The 18,770-nt window shown below is 35.4% G+C and overlaps 1 protein-coding gene across 1 annotated transcript; it reads left to right on the top strand.

Annotated features, from left to right (window-relative positions):
• Positions 1 to 3,880: 3,880 nt before the first annotated feature.
• On the top strand, positions 3,881 to 16,352 carry clu (clustered mitochondria protein homolog). The gene is made up of 7 exons (XM_073991772.1): positions 3,881 to 4,441; positions 10,770 to 11,850; positions 11,912 to 14,105; positions 14,177 to 14,302; positions 14,692 to 14,907; positions 14,981 to 15,192; positions 15,253 to 16,352. Exons 1-7 carry the CDS (start codon positions 4,300 to 4,302, stop codon positions 15,455 to 15,457), a joined length of 4,176 nt encoding a protein of 1,391 aa, XP_073847873.1. The 5' UTR covers positions 3,881 to 4,299; the 3' UTR covers positions 15,458 to 16,352.
• Positions 16,353 to 18,770: the final 2,418 nt, after the last annotated feature.

The following is an 18,770-nucleotide window of genomic DNA, read 5'->3' as shown; positions in this document are numbered from 1 at the left end:
GACCAAACTCCTGTTTTTGTAATAAATATTTGTTTGATTGAAAAAAAATGAATGAAATATTTTTCAGAAAACTGAAATGTGGTATTAGTTCGAACGAATATGAATTCGAATCGTCTTAGTCCCGGTCCACACTAGCGTGAATTTCATTAAAAAATTTCATGAAATTAGGTGTTCTTAAATCGATTTCCCCACTACAGCAATTTTATGATTTTACTCTACTATGGACGTCGATCTAGAGACGCATAATTTCATATCAAAATTTCAGTGAAATTACTGTAGTGTGGCCCGGGACTTAGTGAAACAGGCCATAAGAAACGCATTTCGTATTCAGTGAACGTCGTAAAAGATTACAGAGGTAAGTCTGAACTACCAGGTCGGTTGTTATTGTAGCAACGTGTATTATTTCAGTTATCAGGTTCTGATTCCTCTATATCCAGACTCAAAAATTCTGCAATCTGGGCTGGTTGCATCCATAGATAATCAGGAGACAGGTGAGTGGGTATAGCAGGGAATCTAAACAAATGCAGTGTGTCGTGTGATCCCAATCGACATGGATATATGGCATCAATTCAGGCCCAATGCGAATTAAGGCTGCTGCATCGTACGGATCTTAACTGGGCTAAAACCACTCGTGTTTGCATTGTCAGCTGGCGTCTTTCTGCTGCGATGATGGGGCCTCGTCACTAAGTACGGAAGAACTGCACTCAGTCTGCAATGATAGCCTTAAAAATATCCGCATACATTACGATCTCTATGCCGCCTCTATGTTCCAAACACAATTTCTGCAACAAGTTTCGATGGTCGCACTTGCGTATATGTATCTTGCACCGATATGGAATGTTACTTCAATATATTAAGTGTGATGCGGTACTTGACCTGCTGGAAATAAGGGGTAGTTTACACTATATGTAAATGTCATATGACATGAAATTTTCCATCGTTATATATTCGCTAATATGTGTAAAATTGGAGTGTTTCCTTGCGTCATTTACTCTGTGCGTCCACGCCAGCGAAAATGAAAAGAACTACGTCTCCACATTGCCTCTGTCGGTAAATATGGAATGTTTTTATTTCGTGTCATATGACATTGATAGATAGTGTAAACTACCTCTAAGAAAGAAAGGAAACATATTTTTTGAAACTGATTATTATCACATATTTACAAACCATTTTAAGTCACCAAAGGCTTCCCTGAGGAAATTTGCACTGTTCAAAATCCAACCAACATGCCCAGCAGGTCCAATTTTAACAAGTTCACCTGTCAACATTCTTGATTACAACGACGGGGATGTTACGGAAAGCAAGGCACAAACCTTCATCCATGGGGAATGCAAACAACAGCACGGCCAATATTCAGCAGCGGTTTAGTGATCTATAATAATCTGCCACATTCAATATATAATTATAAACCAATTTATCTTCGTTCCAACTAAGTAACTTACAGGTTTGTTCGCTGACATTGATGATTGTTATGGAGCATCAATTGGCAGATATTGTTAATGACCTCAGGATGAACACTGCTGGCAATAAAATGTTATCTTTCTTAATTTATCATTTAACTCTGCAATATACAACTATACAAAATTTCAATGTCAGAACTCTTTCACTTTACTTTTGCAGTTATTTTAGCGTATTTCCACCGAATTTCAATATACCCAAATGGACCGCGATGTCTGTTTCTTTTTTTTTCCACACTGCTTACGCTTTTTACTAGGAATTTTTTGAAAAATTAAGAAAATATTTAATATGCACAAAATTTCAAGATAAACGGCCTGTTCCTTTACTTTAGAAAGTGGTAAAACCGGCAAAAGTAGGAAAAGTTGTAAACTGCTCTCATATGAATTGTATGGTGTCTGAAGTAAAGGAACGCTTTTCGAGAAAAAAGTGGAAAAACTTGAAGATTCTTGAACGTAAAGCCTTTACCTAATTAAGTGCGTGTTGCGTGTGCGTTCAAAAATACAAAAACAAAATACATGCATTTCAAATTGAAAACAACAACAAATACATGTATTTTGTTTTTGTATTTTTGAACGCACACGCAACACGCAGTTTATTAGGTAAAGGCTTAAAGGAACAGGGCTAATGTAAACAAACAATATTTTGTTATTGTTGTCATTGACATACAATAACAACAACTTTCATATTGTTTCGAATGCATGGTTGTATTTGGCAGCTCAAGGACGGATTTTTCAAATGAGATTACCTTCTTATTATGCCATGTATAAAGTTTTATCAACTCAGTAGTCACACGCTCAAAATTTGCGGCGAAACTTTCCCATTATTTTGGCGTTCACAGATCGAGTTCCATACTAAAGTAATTTTATGAAAATGCTGTATTGGGGAACTCGATCTATGAACGCCAAAATAATGGGAAAGTTTCGTCGCAAATTTTGCGCGTGTGACTATTGAGCAAGCGAAGTCCCGGGCCACACTACAGTAATTTCACTGAAATTTTGATATGAAATTATGCGTCTCTAGATAGACGTCCATAGTAGAGTGAAATCATAAAATTGCTGTAGTGGGGAATTCGATTTAAGAACACCTAATTTCATGAAATTTTTTAATGAAATTCACGCTAGTGTGGACCGGGGCGAACTGTGTATTGCATAACCCTGCGTTTACACATGGCAGGGCAGTTGAGTTCATGTATTGATTGTCAAAAACCCAAAACTTGCCTGTGTGACGTAGGCGGTTGTAAAATTAATATAATTATTTCACAAACATCCCATACGAGACAAGGGGGACTTGTAAAATTAGGCAGTTGTAAAATTATGAATGAAAATCATCGATTTCTGTTCTGTTGTTCTTTTTTGGTTCACTTATTTTCTTGTTGTACTTTCTTTTCACATTCAGCACATTTGAATGATCATCTCACTTCTTTTTAATAAAAATGTCAAAAATTTGTTAACCCGACTGTCTTTGAAAAAATGATGGACATCTGGGAGACAAACGACAAATATATGCTTTGCTCTGTTCCAGAACCTGCAAGAAGTTACTATTTTTTACTACGATAACATTTTTTCCTTTATGTTATCGAAAAAAATAGTAAAAATTAGTAGATTATTCTGTCTGGTGTAAACGCCTAGTTACTTGATGTAAACATAAAATTGTTAATGAGAGCAGGGACTCAATTCTGTTTCTAAGTACCAATTTACATTAGGCGAGTTTTCTTGCGGCAATTTTTCTCGTTCCCTTTTAAACTTGCCTCTTGCATTTATACGAAGCAATTCTGTTCCGACAAGTTTTGTTTTCAAAACAATGATAATAATGTCAAATACGAAAAATATAAAAGGAATTGCCTGAAAATTGCCGGTACGAGCAATTTTTTCCATTTCCATTCCCCATACGTGTCTCTCCTACAAACAGAGACTTGCCGCAAGTAAACTCGCCTAATGTAAATTGGGACCATTAAAATGTGAAATGAAAACTTTTATAAAGGAGAAAACTGTCAAATGAAAAAAATATATAAATATTTTTCATTTCAATTTTTCATAGAACAAGAATCCAGCCCCAGTCCACTTTTACCATCTTTAAAATAAAACCCAAACGTGTATGACAAAATTTCGATTTATAGTACGTTTATATATAACCGGATTTAACAAACCCACTGGGTTTCAAATGTCAATTCCATTGCTTATATTTCAAATAAATCCTCATAAAGAAGGTTAACCCTGCAAAAGGCTATAGTATAAACATGGCCTTAAACTAAACTTATCGTCAAAACCAAGGGAATTTTTGAACTTTCGGAGCCTATATCTCGGGAAGTATGGACTTCCTGCCCATGATATATATATATATTAGCGTGATCAGCACTGCAAGCGCTACCTGTGATAAAAATTTCAGATCGATCCAAATCCAGTCCAAACATTCATCCTGGTCCCAGCTGGGTACCGCGAATACCTTGGATATTTATTCCTTGGATACGGCAACGCTCTATACGCCTTACGTTGACTTTTTTTGAAACCTGCAAAAGTCGACTTCTCGGCTATTTGACACAAAAGTCAATTTTTATATCCCTAGTGGACACATGAGTTTTAAGAATTATTGAATTGAATTTCGGGTCGGTTCTTGCTCCTCAGTATAAAAATATAAATGTTATTAAATAAAAATATTAAAATCTAAAAATTATTGTGAATGGGAAATATCTAATTTTAGACTCCGAAGTTCATATAGCATCTTGTTGACTGTTCAATTTTTCTAACAAGAAATTCGGTGAGAAGTTGTGTAACATCCATTTGTTGGCAGACTAAAATAAAAAATTAGTTACGACTGAAGATAGAAAAGATTGAATACAATAGAATGGCTTTGGAAAACGATAATAAAAACAAAAACAAAACTGATTCCAATGGAACATCTTCAACAGATAAGAAACCACTAAACAATCAATCTCCCGTCGTCGAGGCTACAAAAGGAGAACAATCGAATGATTTGAAGAAAAAAGGTTCGTACATCAATTTAATGTTCAAACATACACATCCAAACGTTATATTAACATGACTGACATTTGCACACATCAAATCGCATGAATACAGATTAGAATCCAAGATATTTATGCTGGTATCCAGGTATCCATTTAATAGATGCGCATAGTTATTATTTTCCAAGTAGAATTTGTCGCCCAATAATAATGTAAGATGGGAAAAGCAATCACATAACAATTACGTAATTTTTAGTTAGCAATCTTGCCCCCCATTGTAGAGCAAACTGAGTTATCCGCTGATTACTCTAGGTGTTGGAGATTTCTAAATATTGACCATGTCTACGAACACCAGTCCATTGTAAAGTGTGCGCGGTATGTCGTAGGAACATGTTAAATGAGTACTTGCATATGCCGGCAATACAAATTCATTAATAATCGTTGTTGTTTTAACCTACAATTAGCACGTGCATCCATTTAAGTATCGTCGTATCCATTCCGAGGTCTTGCTTCAAATTAATGAAACTTGCAAAAACATAAGGTTTTTAATATATGTACATATATTTAAGAGACTGGTGGAGTAACATGTATAAACTATAATTCATTTGTTGTTAAGATACATATGTTTATTTTCTTAATCTCATATTGAGAGGAGTTAAGAATTGGAACAATTTTACATAACAATAATCTTATCGAGATATGTAGGGCGTTCTTGTCAGACTTCCAGGTTATCATATAAAATTTTTATTACACTTACTACCGGCAAGTGAGTAAGGTAATCAATTGTTCTCTCACTCACTTACATATCATCCATTCTCTTTTAGACACAATTTACTATATAAATACAAACTTGTATATATGCATATACATGGGCAAGTATTTATATACATTTGCACGTGACTTTGGAGGGTAGGAGGCTGTTTTGTGTGTTTTGTTTTCATTTAAGGTGCGTAAAGTGATCAAAGAAATGTAAAATACTGATTTTGTCAGAGATTTATAGTACGTTTGCTTTTAAGAAATCGATTGGATTTCAACTGTAAATTCCTTTGCGTATACGTCAAATGAAATCTCATCTGAAATCCGAAATCCATTGGATTTCATTAGACGTTTAAGCAATGGAACTGAAAATTGTTTTGTTAAATTATTTGAATTATACGGAATAGTGAATGATTTTATTATCTGATCATGTGTATAAGCTTAATTATTGTATTAATGGTGATGCTAACTTGTGTCTATTTGACTTATTGGCATTACAATGTATGAATAATAAATAAAAATATAAATAAATAAAATTGAAATCGAGTGGATTTCGTAAATGTAAACCTAGTATTAGTGTGTATCGGTAGATTACTTTCAGAATAGGTCTGTAGTGGAATTCTGCAACACATTTTTTGAGTTACCGAAAAAAAACCGTGAAATAAAAACGCAAAATTATGAATGAAAAGTATCAATAAAAGTTGAAAACACTGTCTATAGGACTTAGCGACAGCATTATTTTGATTGTTAACTTACCGAAAAATTTCGTTAAATACCGAAATTATAAGAATTTTAAATTTACCGATTTTTGTCGCTAAGTCAAAAAATGAGTTACAGAATTCCACTTTGAGAAGTACTTGCAAGAAATTATAACGTTATCAAACAGAGATAAACCGGTGGCAAGTATTGAACATAAATAATATGATACCTATGGGTGATTATAGGTTTAGATTTACGAAATCCACTCGTTTTCAAATTTCTATTCCATAGAGTATACGTGAAATAAAATGCAAAAAAATGGACGTACGAATTGACATTTGAAATTGAGTGGATTTCGATTACGCCGCATCATAAATATTTATTTTGTGACTTTCTCTTTCAAATATTCTTCTTAAATATCCAGTTTGTAACAGAGATTGTCAAATATTAAATAATTAACTTGACCTCAAAAGAATTTAACGTCTGTTGGCCATTATAGTACGTTTACATATGTATATCCGGATTTAATAAAACCACTTGATTTCATATGTCAATTCCATTGCGTATACATCAAATAAATCCTCATAAAGAATATTAATCTGACAAAAAACTACAATACAAACAGTTTTGTACTTTCCACTCATGTTACATGTTGCAAACGTGCATCATTAATATAAGGCCAATATTAGTGGGTTTGGGAAAGAGATTCTAACAATGGAAAGTACCTCGTGACATCTCTAAGATGGTACAAACATTATGAAAACATAAGAACATGGAACTGCATAAACTGCAAGATTCACCCCCCACTGACAGATAAAATTAAGAGAAGATGTCATCAACAAGGCATAAACAAGGACATTTGAGACAAATGAGAAAAGGGAAATAACGTGTCGTGTTCGTCAGTGTTGATACCTCTGAACCCTACGTTCTTACGGAATCTGCTAATATAATCCCCTAAGAAAAATCACACTCATGCACAAACACGAGGGTCACTAAAAACTATCTGGCCTAGGTAACACGCAGTGTCGCCAGGCGTCATTTGTCATTTTTTTTTAAAGTTTGACAGTTTTTAGCCTTTGCGTAATAAGGGCAGATTCACATACGACCATGTGTTGTGTTGTTTACTAGGCGTTTACACACAGATAGTAAGTCTGTCTGGTTCCCCTAAAATTTGTACCAACTTGAACCAATTGTTGCTGGAAATCGTCTGTTAACGCAAAAATTCAGCAAAAGAGAGCGATTCGAGAGAGACATTTTGACAGTTCTTTCACTGAGAGCTTGCAAATTCTTGCTGGACAAATTTCTTCTAGCACTAGCAACTCTTCTTACTCTTCAAAATAATCAAACATCTGTTTTTATTTTTTCGTTGATTATGTTTGTGAAAATTAGAAACAATTTTATTGTAGAAATATCAAGCCTAATTGTATTGATTTTTTGGAGAACAAAGTTGCAAAGTGGGAAAAATACTTTTTGGGTCATTTTCTTATTTATTTTTAATAAAATACAACATTTTTGCTTCCTTTGGTTCCTTCATTGGCGGACAAATTGTTCTGTTTTGGCAAGTCAGCTGATTGCTTGCTGGTTTTTACTGGAAAGGTGTCTTTTTACTTTTTTCTAGCAAAAGAGAATAAAAACTCGTTACTCTCTGAGAAAGTTCTTGCAGGATAATTCTTGCTGAGAAAGTAACCAGGCAGACCTAGTATTGGCAAGTTACAAACCATTTTCACCAATACATTCATAATTTTCTCTATACATACCCAGTTGTTCGGGTAACTAGGGAATAACTAGCAAATTTTGCTGGCTACTGGTAAACACTCCTAGTTACCACCCAATCTACTCGCAATGTTATGGACTGGGGAATTTAACATGTGGATGTCATTGGAAGGGGTCTATTGTCTCCTCACTGCATTACCAGTAACTAGCCAATTCTATAGTCGTGTGAAGGCAATTGTCTCTTCATTGCATTACCAGTAACCAGACAATTCGATAGACTTCGGAAAGCCCCTTGTCTCCTCATTGCATTGCCAGTAACCAGTCAATTCGGTAGGCAGAAATTATAGCCAAAATTACTAGTAAGTACAAGTCAGATAAATAGGTAAATGCATATATGTATGCATTAGCCACACTATATTTTATTGCATGGTGTGCAAAAATTTCACAAATGACAATATAATCATGTATACTTATGGATATGACAGGTCCATCTTGATCCTTGATACTGGAACCAGTGCGTTACTACTTGATACAGCGACTTAAGTTTATTTGGTCCTTGGAATGTTTTTCTCGTGTGTCCATCAGATCATTCAAAAGTTCCTGAAATAAAATGTATACAAGTTTAATGAAATGACGCGATAATGTATTCCGTCAAAATAGATATCAATACTTACCACAGATATATTATAAATATTTTTCTTAAATTGTTCATCCATTCTATGATTTAGCTCGTAACACGTTCTTTTTGGCATCTTAAATTTTTGCCAACAAACGCATCAAAATACGTTTTTTAATTATGAATAAATAATATGACAGAACATTTTTATATTTTGTTTAAAACAAAAAAAAAAAAAGTTGTTAGTCTATAAAATAGTCAATATATTACATGCCGCATTACGTGTTGCTATTGTCTTGACATTACTGGTATTTGTAAACGCCGACTTACAGTGACTTGAAAAAATCACTTTGCAAAAAATGGAATTTACTTGCGAACATTTTCGTCCGATAATTTTTCACAACTTTCGACGGGGATAATCGCGCGCAGAAGTGCATCGATCAAATTAAATCTTTGTATGTCGATAAGGGACCATCCTATAGCACAATGAAAAATTGGCTCAATGAGTTCAATCATTGCGGACACTCGCCAGAAAAAACGAAGTGTGCGAGGGGTCGTCTAAAAACGGCTATTGTGCCAGAAAAAATTAAGCCGTGTGTTAACGGATAATGCAAGATCGCCATGTTATATACCGTGAGATAGAAGCATCCTTGGGCATTCATTCCACCAACTAACATTTGATATTTCATGAACCCTTGGCGGCAAAAATTGGGTTTTTCTCGTTGGATCCCGTGTTGATCGGTGCAAGAAATTTCGAAAAAATACAATCGAGGTGCTTCAAAAGACGTTTATAAGCGTAATGATTCCGAAATGCGCATGAACCCGCAAAAAACCAACAATCGCCAGAAGATACTGTAAAAGCGTTCAAAAACCACGTTTTGAAGGTGTCTCAATCAAGCTATTGTAAACAACCCAGCACATTGTCTGTTCCAGATCTGCAAGAATCTACTCATTTTTACTATTTTTTCCGATAACATAAAGGGAAAAATGCTATCGTAGTAAAAATAGTAGCTCCTTGTAGTTTCTGGAACAAAGCAAAAATGTCAATTGACACTGCGTGTTGCCTTGTCCAGATCGTTTAGTGTTTTACAACCACATGGAGACTCCTCTGTACGTCGAATCATTCGTTTAATGCTCTTATGAATACTTTGATATTATATCCCACCTGACTTCGTTTAGATAGCAAAATATCACACTGTATAATATATTTTATATGTTTTATACAGGTATATGACGTTTTCAACTCTGTCGAAAAACGTACGTGCTTATAGTGACTTCAAAAGTTTGTCAAAAAAGCTCATATAGAAAATTTTTGAAAGACTTTGTGCGCGTGCTTTTTTTATCGAATCACCTTATAATTAATGCTCTGTTCCAGAACCTGTAAGAAGCTACTATTTTTTACTACGATAACATTTTTTCCTTTATGTTGTCGAAAAAATAGTAAAAATTAGTAGATTCTTGCAGTACTGTAACAGACCATAAAATGTAATCTAATCTTAGGTAAAAACTCATCAAAATATGATATAGGTATGCAATGTTGTAAAACAGTCATAACCCTAGTACATATGTAGATATCGTCACCATAAATGCCAAAAGTCGTAACTAAAAAAAAATAATTTTATAAGAGAAGCAAAAAACGTTATAAAATTAAGAAACTGTTTTATGGAATATTTATCTTATGAAGGCGAGTATATGGGATATTATCAATCATATACCACAATGGGAGTAAGTAATGAAACCAAAACCGCGGAAAGGCTTGGTTTTGGGATCCGTCATTACAACAAAATCTGCAATGTTATCCCATTTTCCGAAATGCCTTTTCTGAATAGGATCGTTATTTTTTAACGTAGAAACTTGAAATTTTGCAAGAGCATGTATTATAGTCTTATGTATTAGATTCAATCAAAAAACTAATTATGACTTTCTTGGAGACAGGACTTCGGTCATTTATGGTGACGATATGTATGTATGTAATCCGCTTGCTAAACTTGGCAGTCTAGAGTTTTTAACTATTATTAAACTGTACTGTAATCTATAAGTTATCGTGCAAATTTTGGAATTAATCGTCCTTAAATACCTCAGTTTTCCGATTCTTAAGCCATTTTCATAAGAAATTAAAAAAAAAATCCCCATTCAGCTGCCAAGGCAAACACGAGTGGTTTTAGCCCAGTTAAGATCCGAATAATGCAACCGACTCAATTCGTATGCGGCCCGAATTGATGCCACGATACCCCACGTTTGGAACCACACGACACGCTGCATTTGTTTGCCTGTCATTTGATTCTTTATGAACGCAACCAGGTTGCAAAATTTTTGAGTCTGAATACAGAGGAATCAGTACCAGATAAATCAACGAGTATATCTGCGTTGCTAGAACAACAACAATATGACACGAGTCGTAATTAACATTAATGATTATACTAGATCTAATAATAAGATGCTTTATTTTTCAACTGCATGTAATGCGAGAGTTCTAAATTAGTTACACATTGATTTAGGTTTTGTTAAATTTCTGAAAGCTTAAGCAAATCCAACAACTAAACACTTATTATTCTGTGATTTTTCCAGGCAAAAACTCGAAAAATGAAAAAAAGGATGTTCAAAATGACAATAAAACCGGAGTGACAACAAATGGTGCTACTACAGACACGAATGCAAATGATGTCGTCGAAGCCGTTGAAAAAAAGGATGAGGGATCTTTAGTACCAGAGGGAGATGAAACCTACGAGGAAGACATCAATCTAGATGCCCTCCACGACAATGGCATTACAGTAAACATACAAAGTCCTGGCGCAGAAATGTGGTCAGTCCAGCTATCCAGTATGGAACTTGTTCAAGAAATTCATCAATTGCTTATGGATAGAGAAGATACATGCCATCGCACCTGTTTTACACTGCAGCTCGATGGCGTTACTTTGGATAATTTTGCTGAACTAAAAACCATTGAGGGTTTAAAAACAGGTTCCACAATAAAAGTTGTTGAGGAGCCCTATACTATGCGGGAGGCCAGAATTCATGTTCGCCATGTGCGTGATTTATTAAAAAGTATGGACCTGGCCGATGCTTACAATGGTGTCGAATGTAATTCACTGACATTCTTGCATTCCATTACTCAGGGCGATTTGTTGGAAAAGAAAAAATCTCGTCCTGATTCGGTTGATTGCACACCACCAGAGTATATTATGCCAGGCGTAAAAGAAGCACCATTACAACCATTACAGCCAGGTGTAACTAAAAACTCCAAGGGGCCCCAAGCATTAAAAGTTCTTACAACATCAGCATGGAATCCACCACCTGGCCCACGCAAGCTTCATGGCGACCTTATGTACTTGTATGTTGTAACAATGGAGGATAAGCGCTTCCACATATCCGCTTGCCCTAAAGGCTTTTACATTAACCAATCGACTGATGATGTATTCAATCCAAAACCAGACAATCCCAGTCATTTAAGCCATTCTTTAATCGATTTGCTGTCACAAATATCGCCATCGTTCAAACGTGCCTTCCAACAAATGCAGAAGAAACGTACATTGCGTCATGCATTTGAAAGGGTAGCTACGCCCTATCAAGTCTATCAATGGACAGCACCTCAATTGGAACACACAATTGACGCCATACGTGCAGAAGATGCCTTCTCTTCAAAATTAGGGTACGATTTTCTATAGTTCATGCTAAAACATAAATTTTATACATATTCTTCTTTTTTGCAGATACGAAGAGCACATACCTGGACAAACAAGAGACTGGAATGAAGAACTACAGACAACCAGAGAATTGCCCAGAAAGACGTTGCCAGAGCGTTTGTTACGTGAACGCGCCATATTTAAGGTTCACGGTGACTTTGTTATTGCCGCCACCAGGGGAGCCATGGCTGTAATTGATGGCAATGTCCTAGCCATTAATCCGGGAGAGGATCCAAAGATGCAAATGTTCATTTGGAATAATATATTCTTTTCACTTGGTTTCGATGTACGTGATCACTATAAAGAATTGGGTGGTGATGTTGCAGCATTTGTAGCTCCACGCAACGATCTGCACGGTGTACGTGTTTATAGTGCCGTCGATGTTGAGGGTTTGTACACATTGGGTACGGTGGTGGTTGACTACCGCGGATATCGTGTCACAGCCCAATCCATTATTCCTGGTATTTTGGAAAGAGACCAAGAGCAATCTGTAGTCTATGGAAGTATTGATTTTGGCAAGACTGTTCTTTCTCACCCCAAATATTTGGAACTGCTCCGCAAAGCCGGCAAACACTTGAAAATCTTGCCACATTCTGTTCTAAACGAAAGAGACGAACCCGTAGAATTGTGTTCTTCAGTGGAATGTAAGGGCATAATAGGTAATGACGGCCGTCACTACATTTTGGACTTGTTGAGAACCTTCCCACCAGATGTAAACTTCCTAAAGTTAGACATTGAATTGTGTCCGGAACTAAAAGCCATGGGCTTCCCCATTGAACACAAACACAAATTGTCTTGCTTGCGTCAAGAATTGCTTGAAGCATTTATTGAAGATCGCTATGTTAGTTTTATAAGAAATGCTGCTCAACACTTACAGCAATTGAATGCAAATAAGAAGTCTCAAGAAGAAGCTAAAACAGCCGCAGCAATCACAGAAAAGGGAGAGGAAACCAAAGACGAAACAAAAACGGACAGCGACGGACAGAAGAACGAAGCTATTGAAAATGCCTACGACGCTATTAAAGAAGCTCAATCCAGTGTCGCAACTGCCGATGAGACACAAGCATCCGAAGTTGTTAAAAAAGCTTGCGCTGCTGTTGGTTCTCTAAAGGAAAAAGAATTTGATTTCCGTTTCAACCCAGATGTCTTCTCACCAGGTATACGTCACGTGGAAGACAAAGAAGGCAGCAACACTCTGGCAAAACAAAAGAAATTGGTGCAAGAAGCTGCGGAATTTTTGGTCTTGAAACAAATCCCTGCCTTTATCAAAGAACATATGAGCCATACATCGCCTCCCATGGACGGAACAAGTGTTACCGAGGCTCTGCACAGTCATGGCATCAATGTCCGTTATTTGGGTAAAGTGATTACAATGCTCGCCGAAGTGCCACGTATGGAATATTTGCATCGCATTTCTGTTATGGAATTGATAATTCGTGCCACCAAACACATTTACTATGCATATATGCAAAATACCGATGCTATGCATCTATCGGCTGCAATAAGTCACTTTTTGAACTGCTTCCTTTCGTCCGGCCCTGCGAATCCTAACACCAGCGCGGACGAGTTGAACAAGAACAGCAACAACAGCACAAGTAGCAAACGCGGAAAGAACAAAAACAAAACATCTGGAAAAAATAACCAAAAGAATGGTCAAACGGCAAACAACGATAACAACGACTGGGCCCTCCTGACACAAAAGACTCTATGGCAACAAATCAAGAAGGAGGCCAAATCCTATTGGGACTTTGACATTGGCTGTGATTCAATAGAAACTGCCATCGAGAAATACTCACTACAAAGAGTGAGCATTCTTCGTGCCTTCTGCCTGAAAGTGGGCATACAAATATTGCTTCGTGAATACAACTTTGAGTCAAAGAACAAATCCACATTCACTGAAGAGGATATTCTAAATGTCTTCCCCATTGTAAAGCACATTAATCCTCGGGCATCAGATGCTTACAATTTCTATATGTCAGGTCAATCAAAGATCCAACAGGGTCTGTTCAAAGAGGGCTACGAATTGATAAGCGAGGCTTTGAATCTATTGAATAATGTATTTGGGGCAATGCATTCAGAGAATCGTTCTTGCCTTCGTATGCTGGCCCGCCTTAGCTATTTGTTGGGCGATGCCCAAGAAGCTCTGGCCATACAACAAAGGGCGGTTATAATGAGCGAGCGTGTTAACGGTATCGATAATCCATGCACCATTTTGGAATATGTAAGTTGTGACCAAGATGTTTTGTTTTTAACACTTTGCATAAACAATACCACTTTCTCCTACCACTTTAGACACATTTGTCCCTCTACTGCTTCGCGAATGGCCAAGTGAGCACATCTTTGAAATTGCTTTATCGTGCTAGATATTTGTTGGTTTTGATATGTGGTGAAGATCACCCTGAAGTAGCCCTTATTGACGTAAGTGTAAATCTATGGAACAAATTTCCTTTACCGTCCTTTCGCAGAAAAATACAAAAAATTCCTTTAAATCGTAAGTTGTCTTAAGTAGCCGGCCTTTGGCCGGGGATTTAAGACATTTTCTTTCTTTTGAATCGTAACTATTTTCCTAGTGAACAAGGGAATTTTCGGAACTATGGATGTCTATATCGCGGGAAGTATACATTTCCGCAACAAATACATACATACAATACAAATATAGTAATACATCGTTGGAATCGGTATGAAAAGCACTTTATGTAGTATAATTTTCATAAATTTCTGCGGTGGGTCGGTAAAGGAAATATAAGCCAAATCTATAGATTGACAACAAATAAATTTTGAATTTTTTTTTGCAATGTTTCTTGTAGAGTAATATCAGCTTGATTTTGCACGCTGTCGGACAATACGAACTGTCGTTACGTTTCATTGAACATGCTTTGAAACTTAATTTGAAATATTACGGAAACAAGTCTATGCATGTGGCAGTTAGTTATCATCTGGTGGCCAGAACTCAGTCTTGCATGGGAGATTTCCGCTCTGCCTTAAATAACGAAAAGGAAACATATGCCATTTATAAGTCACAAGTAAGCTCTTCTGTTATTTATTTTTTTAAATATTCACATTTGTATTTTCAATTCAAACACAACTCTCGTTTAGCTTGGGGAAACACACGAAAAGACACGTGAATCCGCCGAATGTCTCCGTCTTCTTACGCAACAAGCTGTGCTTTTGCAACGTAAAATGAATGACATTTATTCGAATGGTAAACTCACAACAGGACTGCCTCCCATTCATATACAACCGCCAACAATGGGATCAGTGTTGGATATGCTCAATACCATAAATGGTGTTTTATTTGTTCAAATTAGGTAAGCAACACACAATTGTAAAATGAGAAAATGATTTAATTTTTCTATTTATTTCCATAGCCAAAAGGATATTGCCCAAGTGAAAAATGAAATAGAAAAGCATTTGAAGACGACGAACGAGGTAAATGAAACAACTGAGACACTTAAGAAATTGGCCGTTAGTGCTACGACAGATACTGATACTAACTCCAAAGAGACATTGACAAATGGCAACGATGCAACTAACACTGCTGCAGAAGAGAAATCTACATCAGCATCTAGTTGAATTTTTATCCAGCCTGACTAATTGTAATCCTAAATATATAACTAACTACTATAGCTACCCGTCGAGTTCCTTGAAAATTGAATCGTTTTTGCAGCTTAAGACTTGGGACGTGGGTACATTGTGTTGATCATCAGGAAAACTATTCACAATCATCGAAGGAACAAATAAGAAATACAACATCATATATTCACATACACACATACATATATTGTTAACTAGATTAATGTTACATGAATAGGGCTGGACGATATTCTCTTGAAGGCGGCGTTGCCCATTCAAAACAAAGAACAACAACAAGTACTACTACGTGTAATCACATTTCATTTGTCTGTTACCAGAAAGAGAAGATACGCTACATCCCCACATATATTTTTTTTAATTGGTTTCTTATATGAGAGCTTATTGCTCTTCAATTTTGCCTACAAAATAAGAAAGAATTTTCATGAATATAATTTGTTTTTTTTATTATCACCTTTAATATTAGCCATTTTTAGATTTAATAATTCAATATACTACATTGCTAATTGTTAACAAAACTATTGAAACTACAGAATGAAGACGCACTCACTGGCAGCGTTGTATTTAAACCAAACCAAATTTTTTACATTGCAATGTAAAACTAAAATATGAAAAGAACAATTTATAACAAAAAGAAAAGAATTAGCAATAGTTTATGATAAATTTTTCTAATTTTTTTGATAATTGAGAAGGTTTTTATTCTATAATTGCAATTTTTATAAAATTGGCGATTTTAATCGCAACTCATGGCAACAAGTGTGTTCAATTTGTTTTGTGAACAATGAATGAAATAATAATGTACCATTTTTTATTATATTTTGTTGAGTTTAATTCATCTATATATATGCAAGTAAATAATAATAAAATTATTTCAAAATATTAAGTGTTTTTCTACCAATTACTACGTGTCTAGAAAGAAAGACATATTTCATTAGGTTTGGCTATGTTTTAGAATATATTGGAGAACTTTCATCCATTCGGTCCCGACAAAAAAGTTTGGAAGTAGTGCAATGCAGAGTTATGATTTCATTACTTTTTTCAAAAACACAAAAAAGAGTGTCTAAAATTCTAAGAATTTGTTAAAAGAAAAATAAATACAAACTAAAGTTGCGAATATTGCGGAAATTATTTTTGGAGTGGATTTGCGAGTTCATTTCGAAATCTGAACCGGAGTGGGAAGACAATATAAAAAACCCTTTGGATGATGAAGAAAATCAATTAAGGTGACATAACATGCAGAGCAGTGGAAGTAAACTCAGTCATGATTAAATTTATTTAATGGAGAATTTTTATGGAACAAATTGAATACTCTACCAGCTGACGGAAAAAATCTGAATTTTTTTTTAAATTGTAAGTTTTTTATAAGTAGCCGGCCTTCGGCCGGGTATTTAAGACTTTCTCCTATGGACAGGAGCCAATTTAGGGCACAAAAACAACATTTTTTTTAATTTAATTTTTTTCTTACTTTAACAAGACCCATATCTCGGGAAGTATGGACTTCCCCCCAACAAACTTTACATTTTTGTAAACAGGACGTAAAGATCTACCTGTGGTAAACATTTCAGATTTTTCCGCCAGCTGGTTGAGTATTCTATTTATGCCATTTTTATAATTTGTGTTAATGTATTAATGTTGTCATGGTAGAATAAAGTAAAGGTAGGCCACAGATAACAGCTGATTACAATTTTTTTCTTTTTATGGCCTAATCTGTCAAAAGCAGGATTGACATTTTGTACTGTTTTTGACATTATGCAATCATAAAGGTAGATGTATCGCTGAATTGCTCCAACAAAAAACTTCTGCTGTAACACTATATCTTAAAATTGAAAACAAGGACAAAAAATGTGTATTCGCGTGGCAAAATAAAATTATTGATATTTTTAGCAAAACTAACGAATGAACAATTTATCAAATATTGATATTAATTTAAATTTGTTCCAAAAGTACGGGAATGTAAAAATTAAAATTTTTGTAAAAATTCTGCTGACATTTATCTGCAAATCAGATGCCAGCAATCACGATGTCAGATTAGCCAAACTTGTCAAGTAGAAAATAAGTGAATGACATTTTTTTACTGTCATAAGTTTGGGAAGAACTTTTGCTATTTTTGGAACACTTTTTCAACAAGAATATTCTGGAGCCTAGCTAAGTCCCAATTTACATTAGGCGAGTTTACTTGCGGCAATTGTCAGTTTGTAGGTGAGAGAGGGGGCTGAGAGGAAAAGGGTTACCATATGCCTCACCTCTCTCTCCATCAAACTGACAATTGCCGCAAGTAAACTCGCCTAATGTAAATTGGGACTAAAGAAATGTTTTTACACTATATGGCACTTTTAACATATAAAAAGTGAAGCTCTAAGTTCCATATGTTTTCGTAATACGGGATAGCTATGCAGGTACATCTACCATTATTATTGTACCATGCCATTTGACGTTTTAAGCCATGGCTGCAGGGTGGCATTTCTCAGAGATTTTCATACCTGGCCTACCTCTACTTTATTGTACCATGAATGTTGTTATGTTCCCAGCAAACAATTTTGGATGTTGTGCAATTGGAGTTATGATTTCACAACATCTTTCGATGTAGTCCAACAGAGTTATGACAAATGCATGAGATCAATACAGAAAAAAACAGTTGGTTGATCCCTACACATTTCTTCAGAAGATAAACAAGAGTGTATATATACATATCAAAGAATTTGTTATACATAAAATAAAGAAATAACAACTTATGTTGCGAACATTTTTGCTGTAATTCACCAGACGGTAATTGTTAATGGAGTGGAGTTGGAGTCCATGTCGAAAGGTGAACTAGTGATGGGAAGGCAACATAAAACAACTTTAGGACGATGAAACAAAATCAGATGCGCTTGGATTAAATCGAGAACGGAGGAAGTAACCTGAAATGTAATTGAATTTAATGGAAACTTTTTTTTAATTTGTGTTTATATAATAAATTTCTTTGTGTTCTTGTTTTACGCAAATGATAAATGCATTTTATTTATTTTGGGGTATTTCGCAATGGCTTGCATTTTAATTGCATCTTTGGAGTTATTAAAAATGCAATCCGAAGAGTGCCTTAAAATTCAATCAAAAACACTACATCAAAAGCTGTGATTTTGATAGAAAATGGAGTGCATCCTAGCTGCGCGCTCTCTTGTAAAATTCATAGGTGAATTCATAGGAAAAAATGTACTCCAACGGCAAATCCCAGCAAAAAGTTTGCATCCGCGGATGCAGTTAAATCACTAGAACAATTGCCGCTGGAGTACATCTTTTCCTATGAATTCACCTA

This window comes from Musca autumnalis, unplaced genomic scaffold, assembly GCF_047663935.1.
Source record: "Musca autumnalis isolate F117 unplaced genomic scaffold, ASM4766393v1 scaffold_5, whole genome shotgun sequence".
Taxonomy (NCBI): Eukaryota; Metazoa; Arthropoda; class Insecta; order Diptera; family Muscidae; genus Musca; species Musca autumnalis.
The sequence above is the reverse complement of the archived record's forward strand: the minus strand, read 5'-3'. Positions and strand labels throughout refer to the sequence as shown.

What these genes read in the sequence shown, in the direction of transcription:
- clu (XM_073991772.1), top strand. Translation starts at nt 4,300, where the DNA reads ATGGCTTTGGAAAACGATAATAAAAACAAAAACAAAACTGATTCCAAT. An exon ending in GCCTTCTCTTCAAAATTAGG is followed by an intron (nt 11,851 to 11,911) that starts GTACGATTTTCT and finishes TCTTTTTTGCAG; the next exon opens with ATACGAAGAGCACATACCTG. An exon ending in CATGCACCATTTTGGAATAT is followed by an intron (nt 14,106 to 14,176) that starts GTAAGTTGTGAC and finishes CTACCACTTTAG; the next exon opens with ACACATTTGTCCCTCTACTG.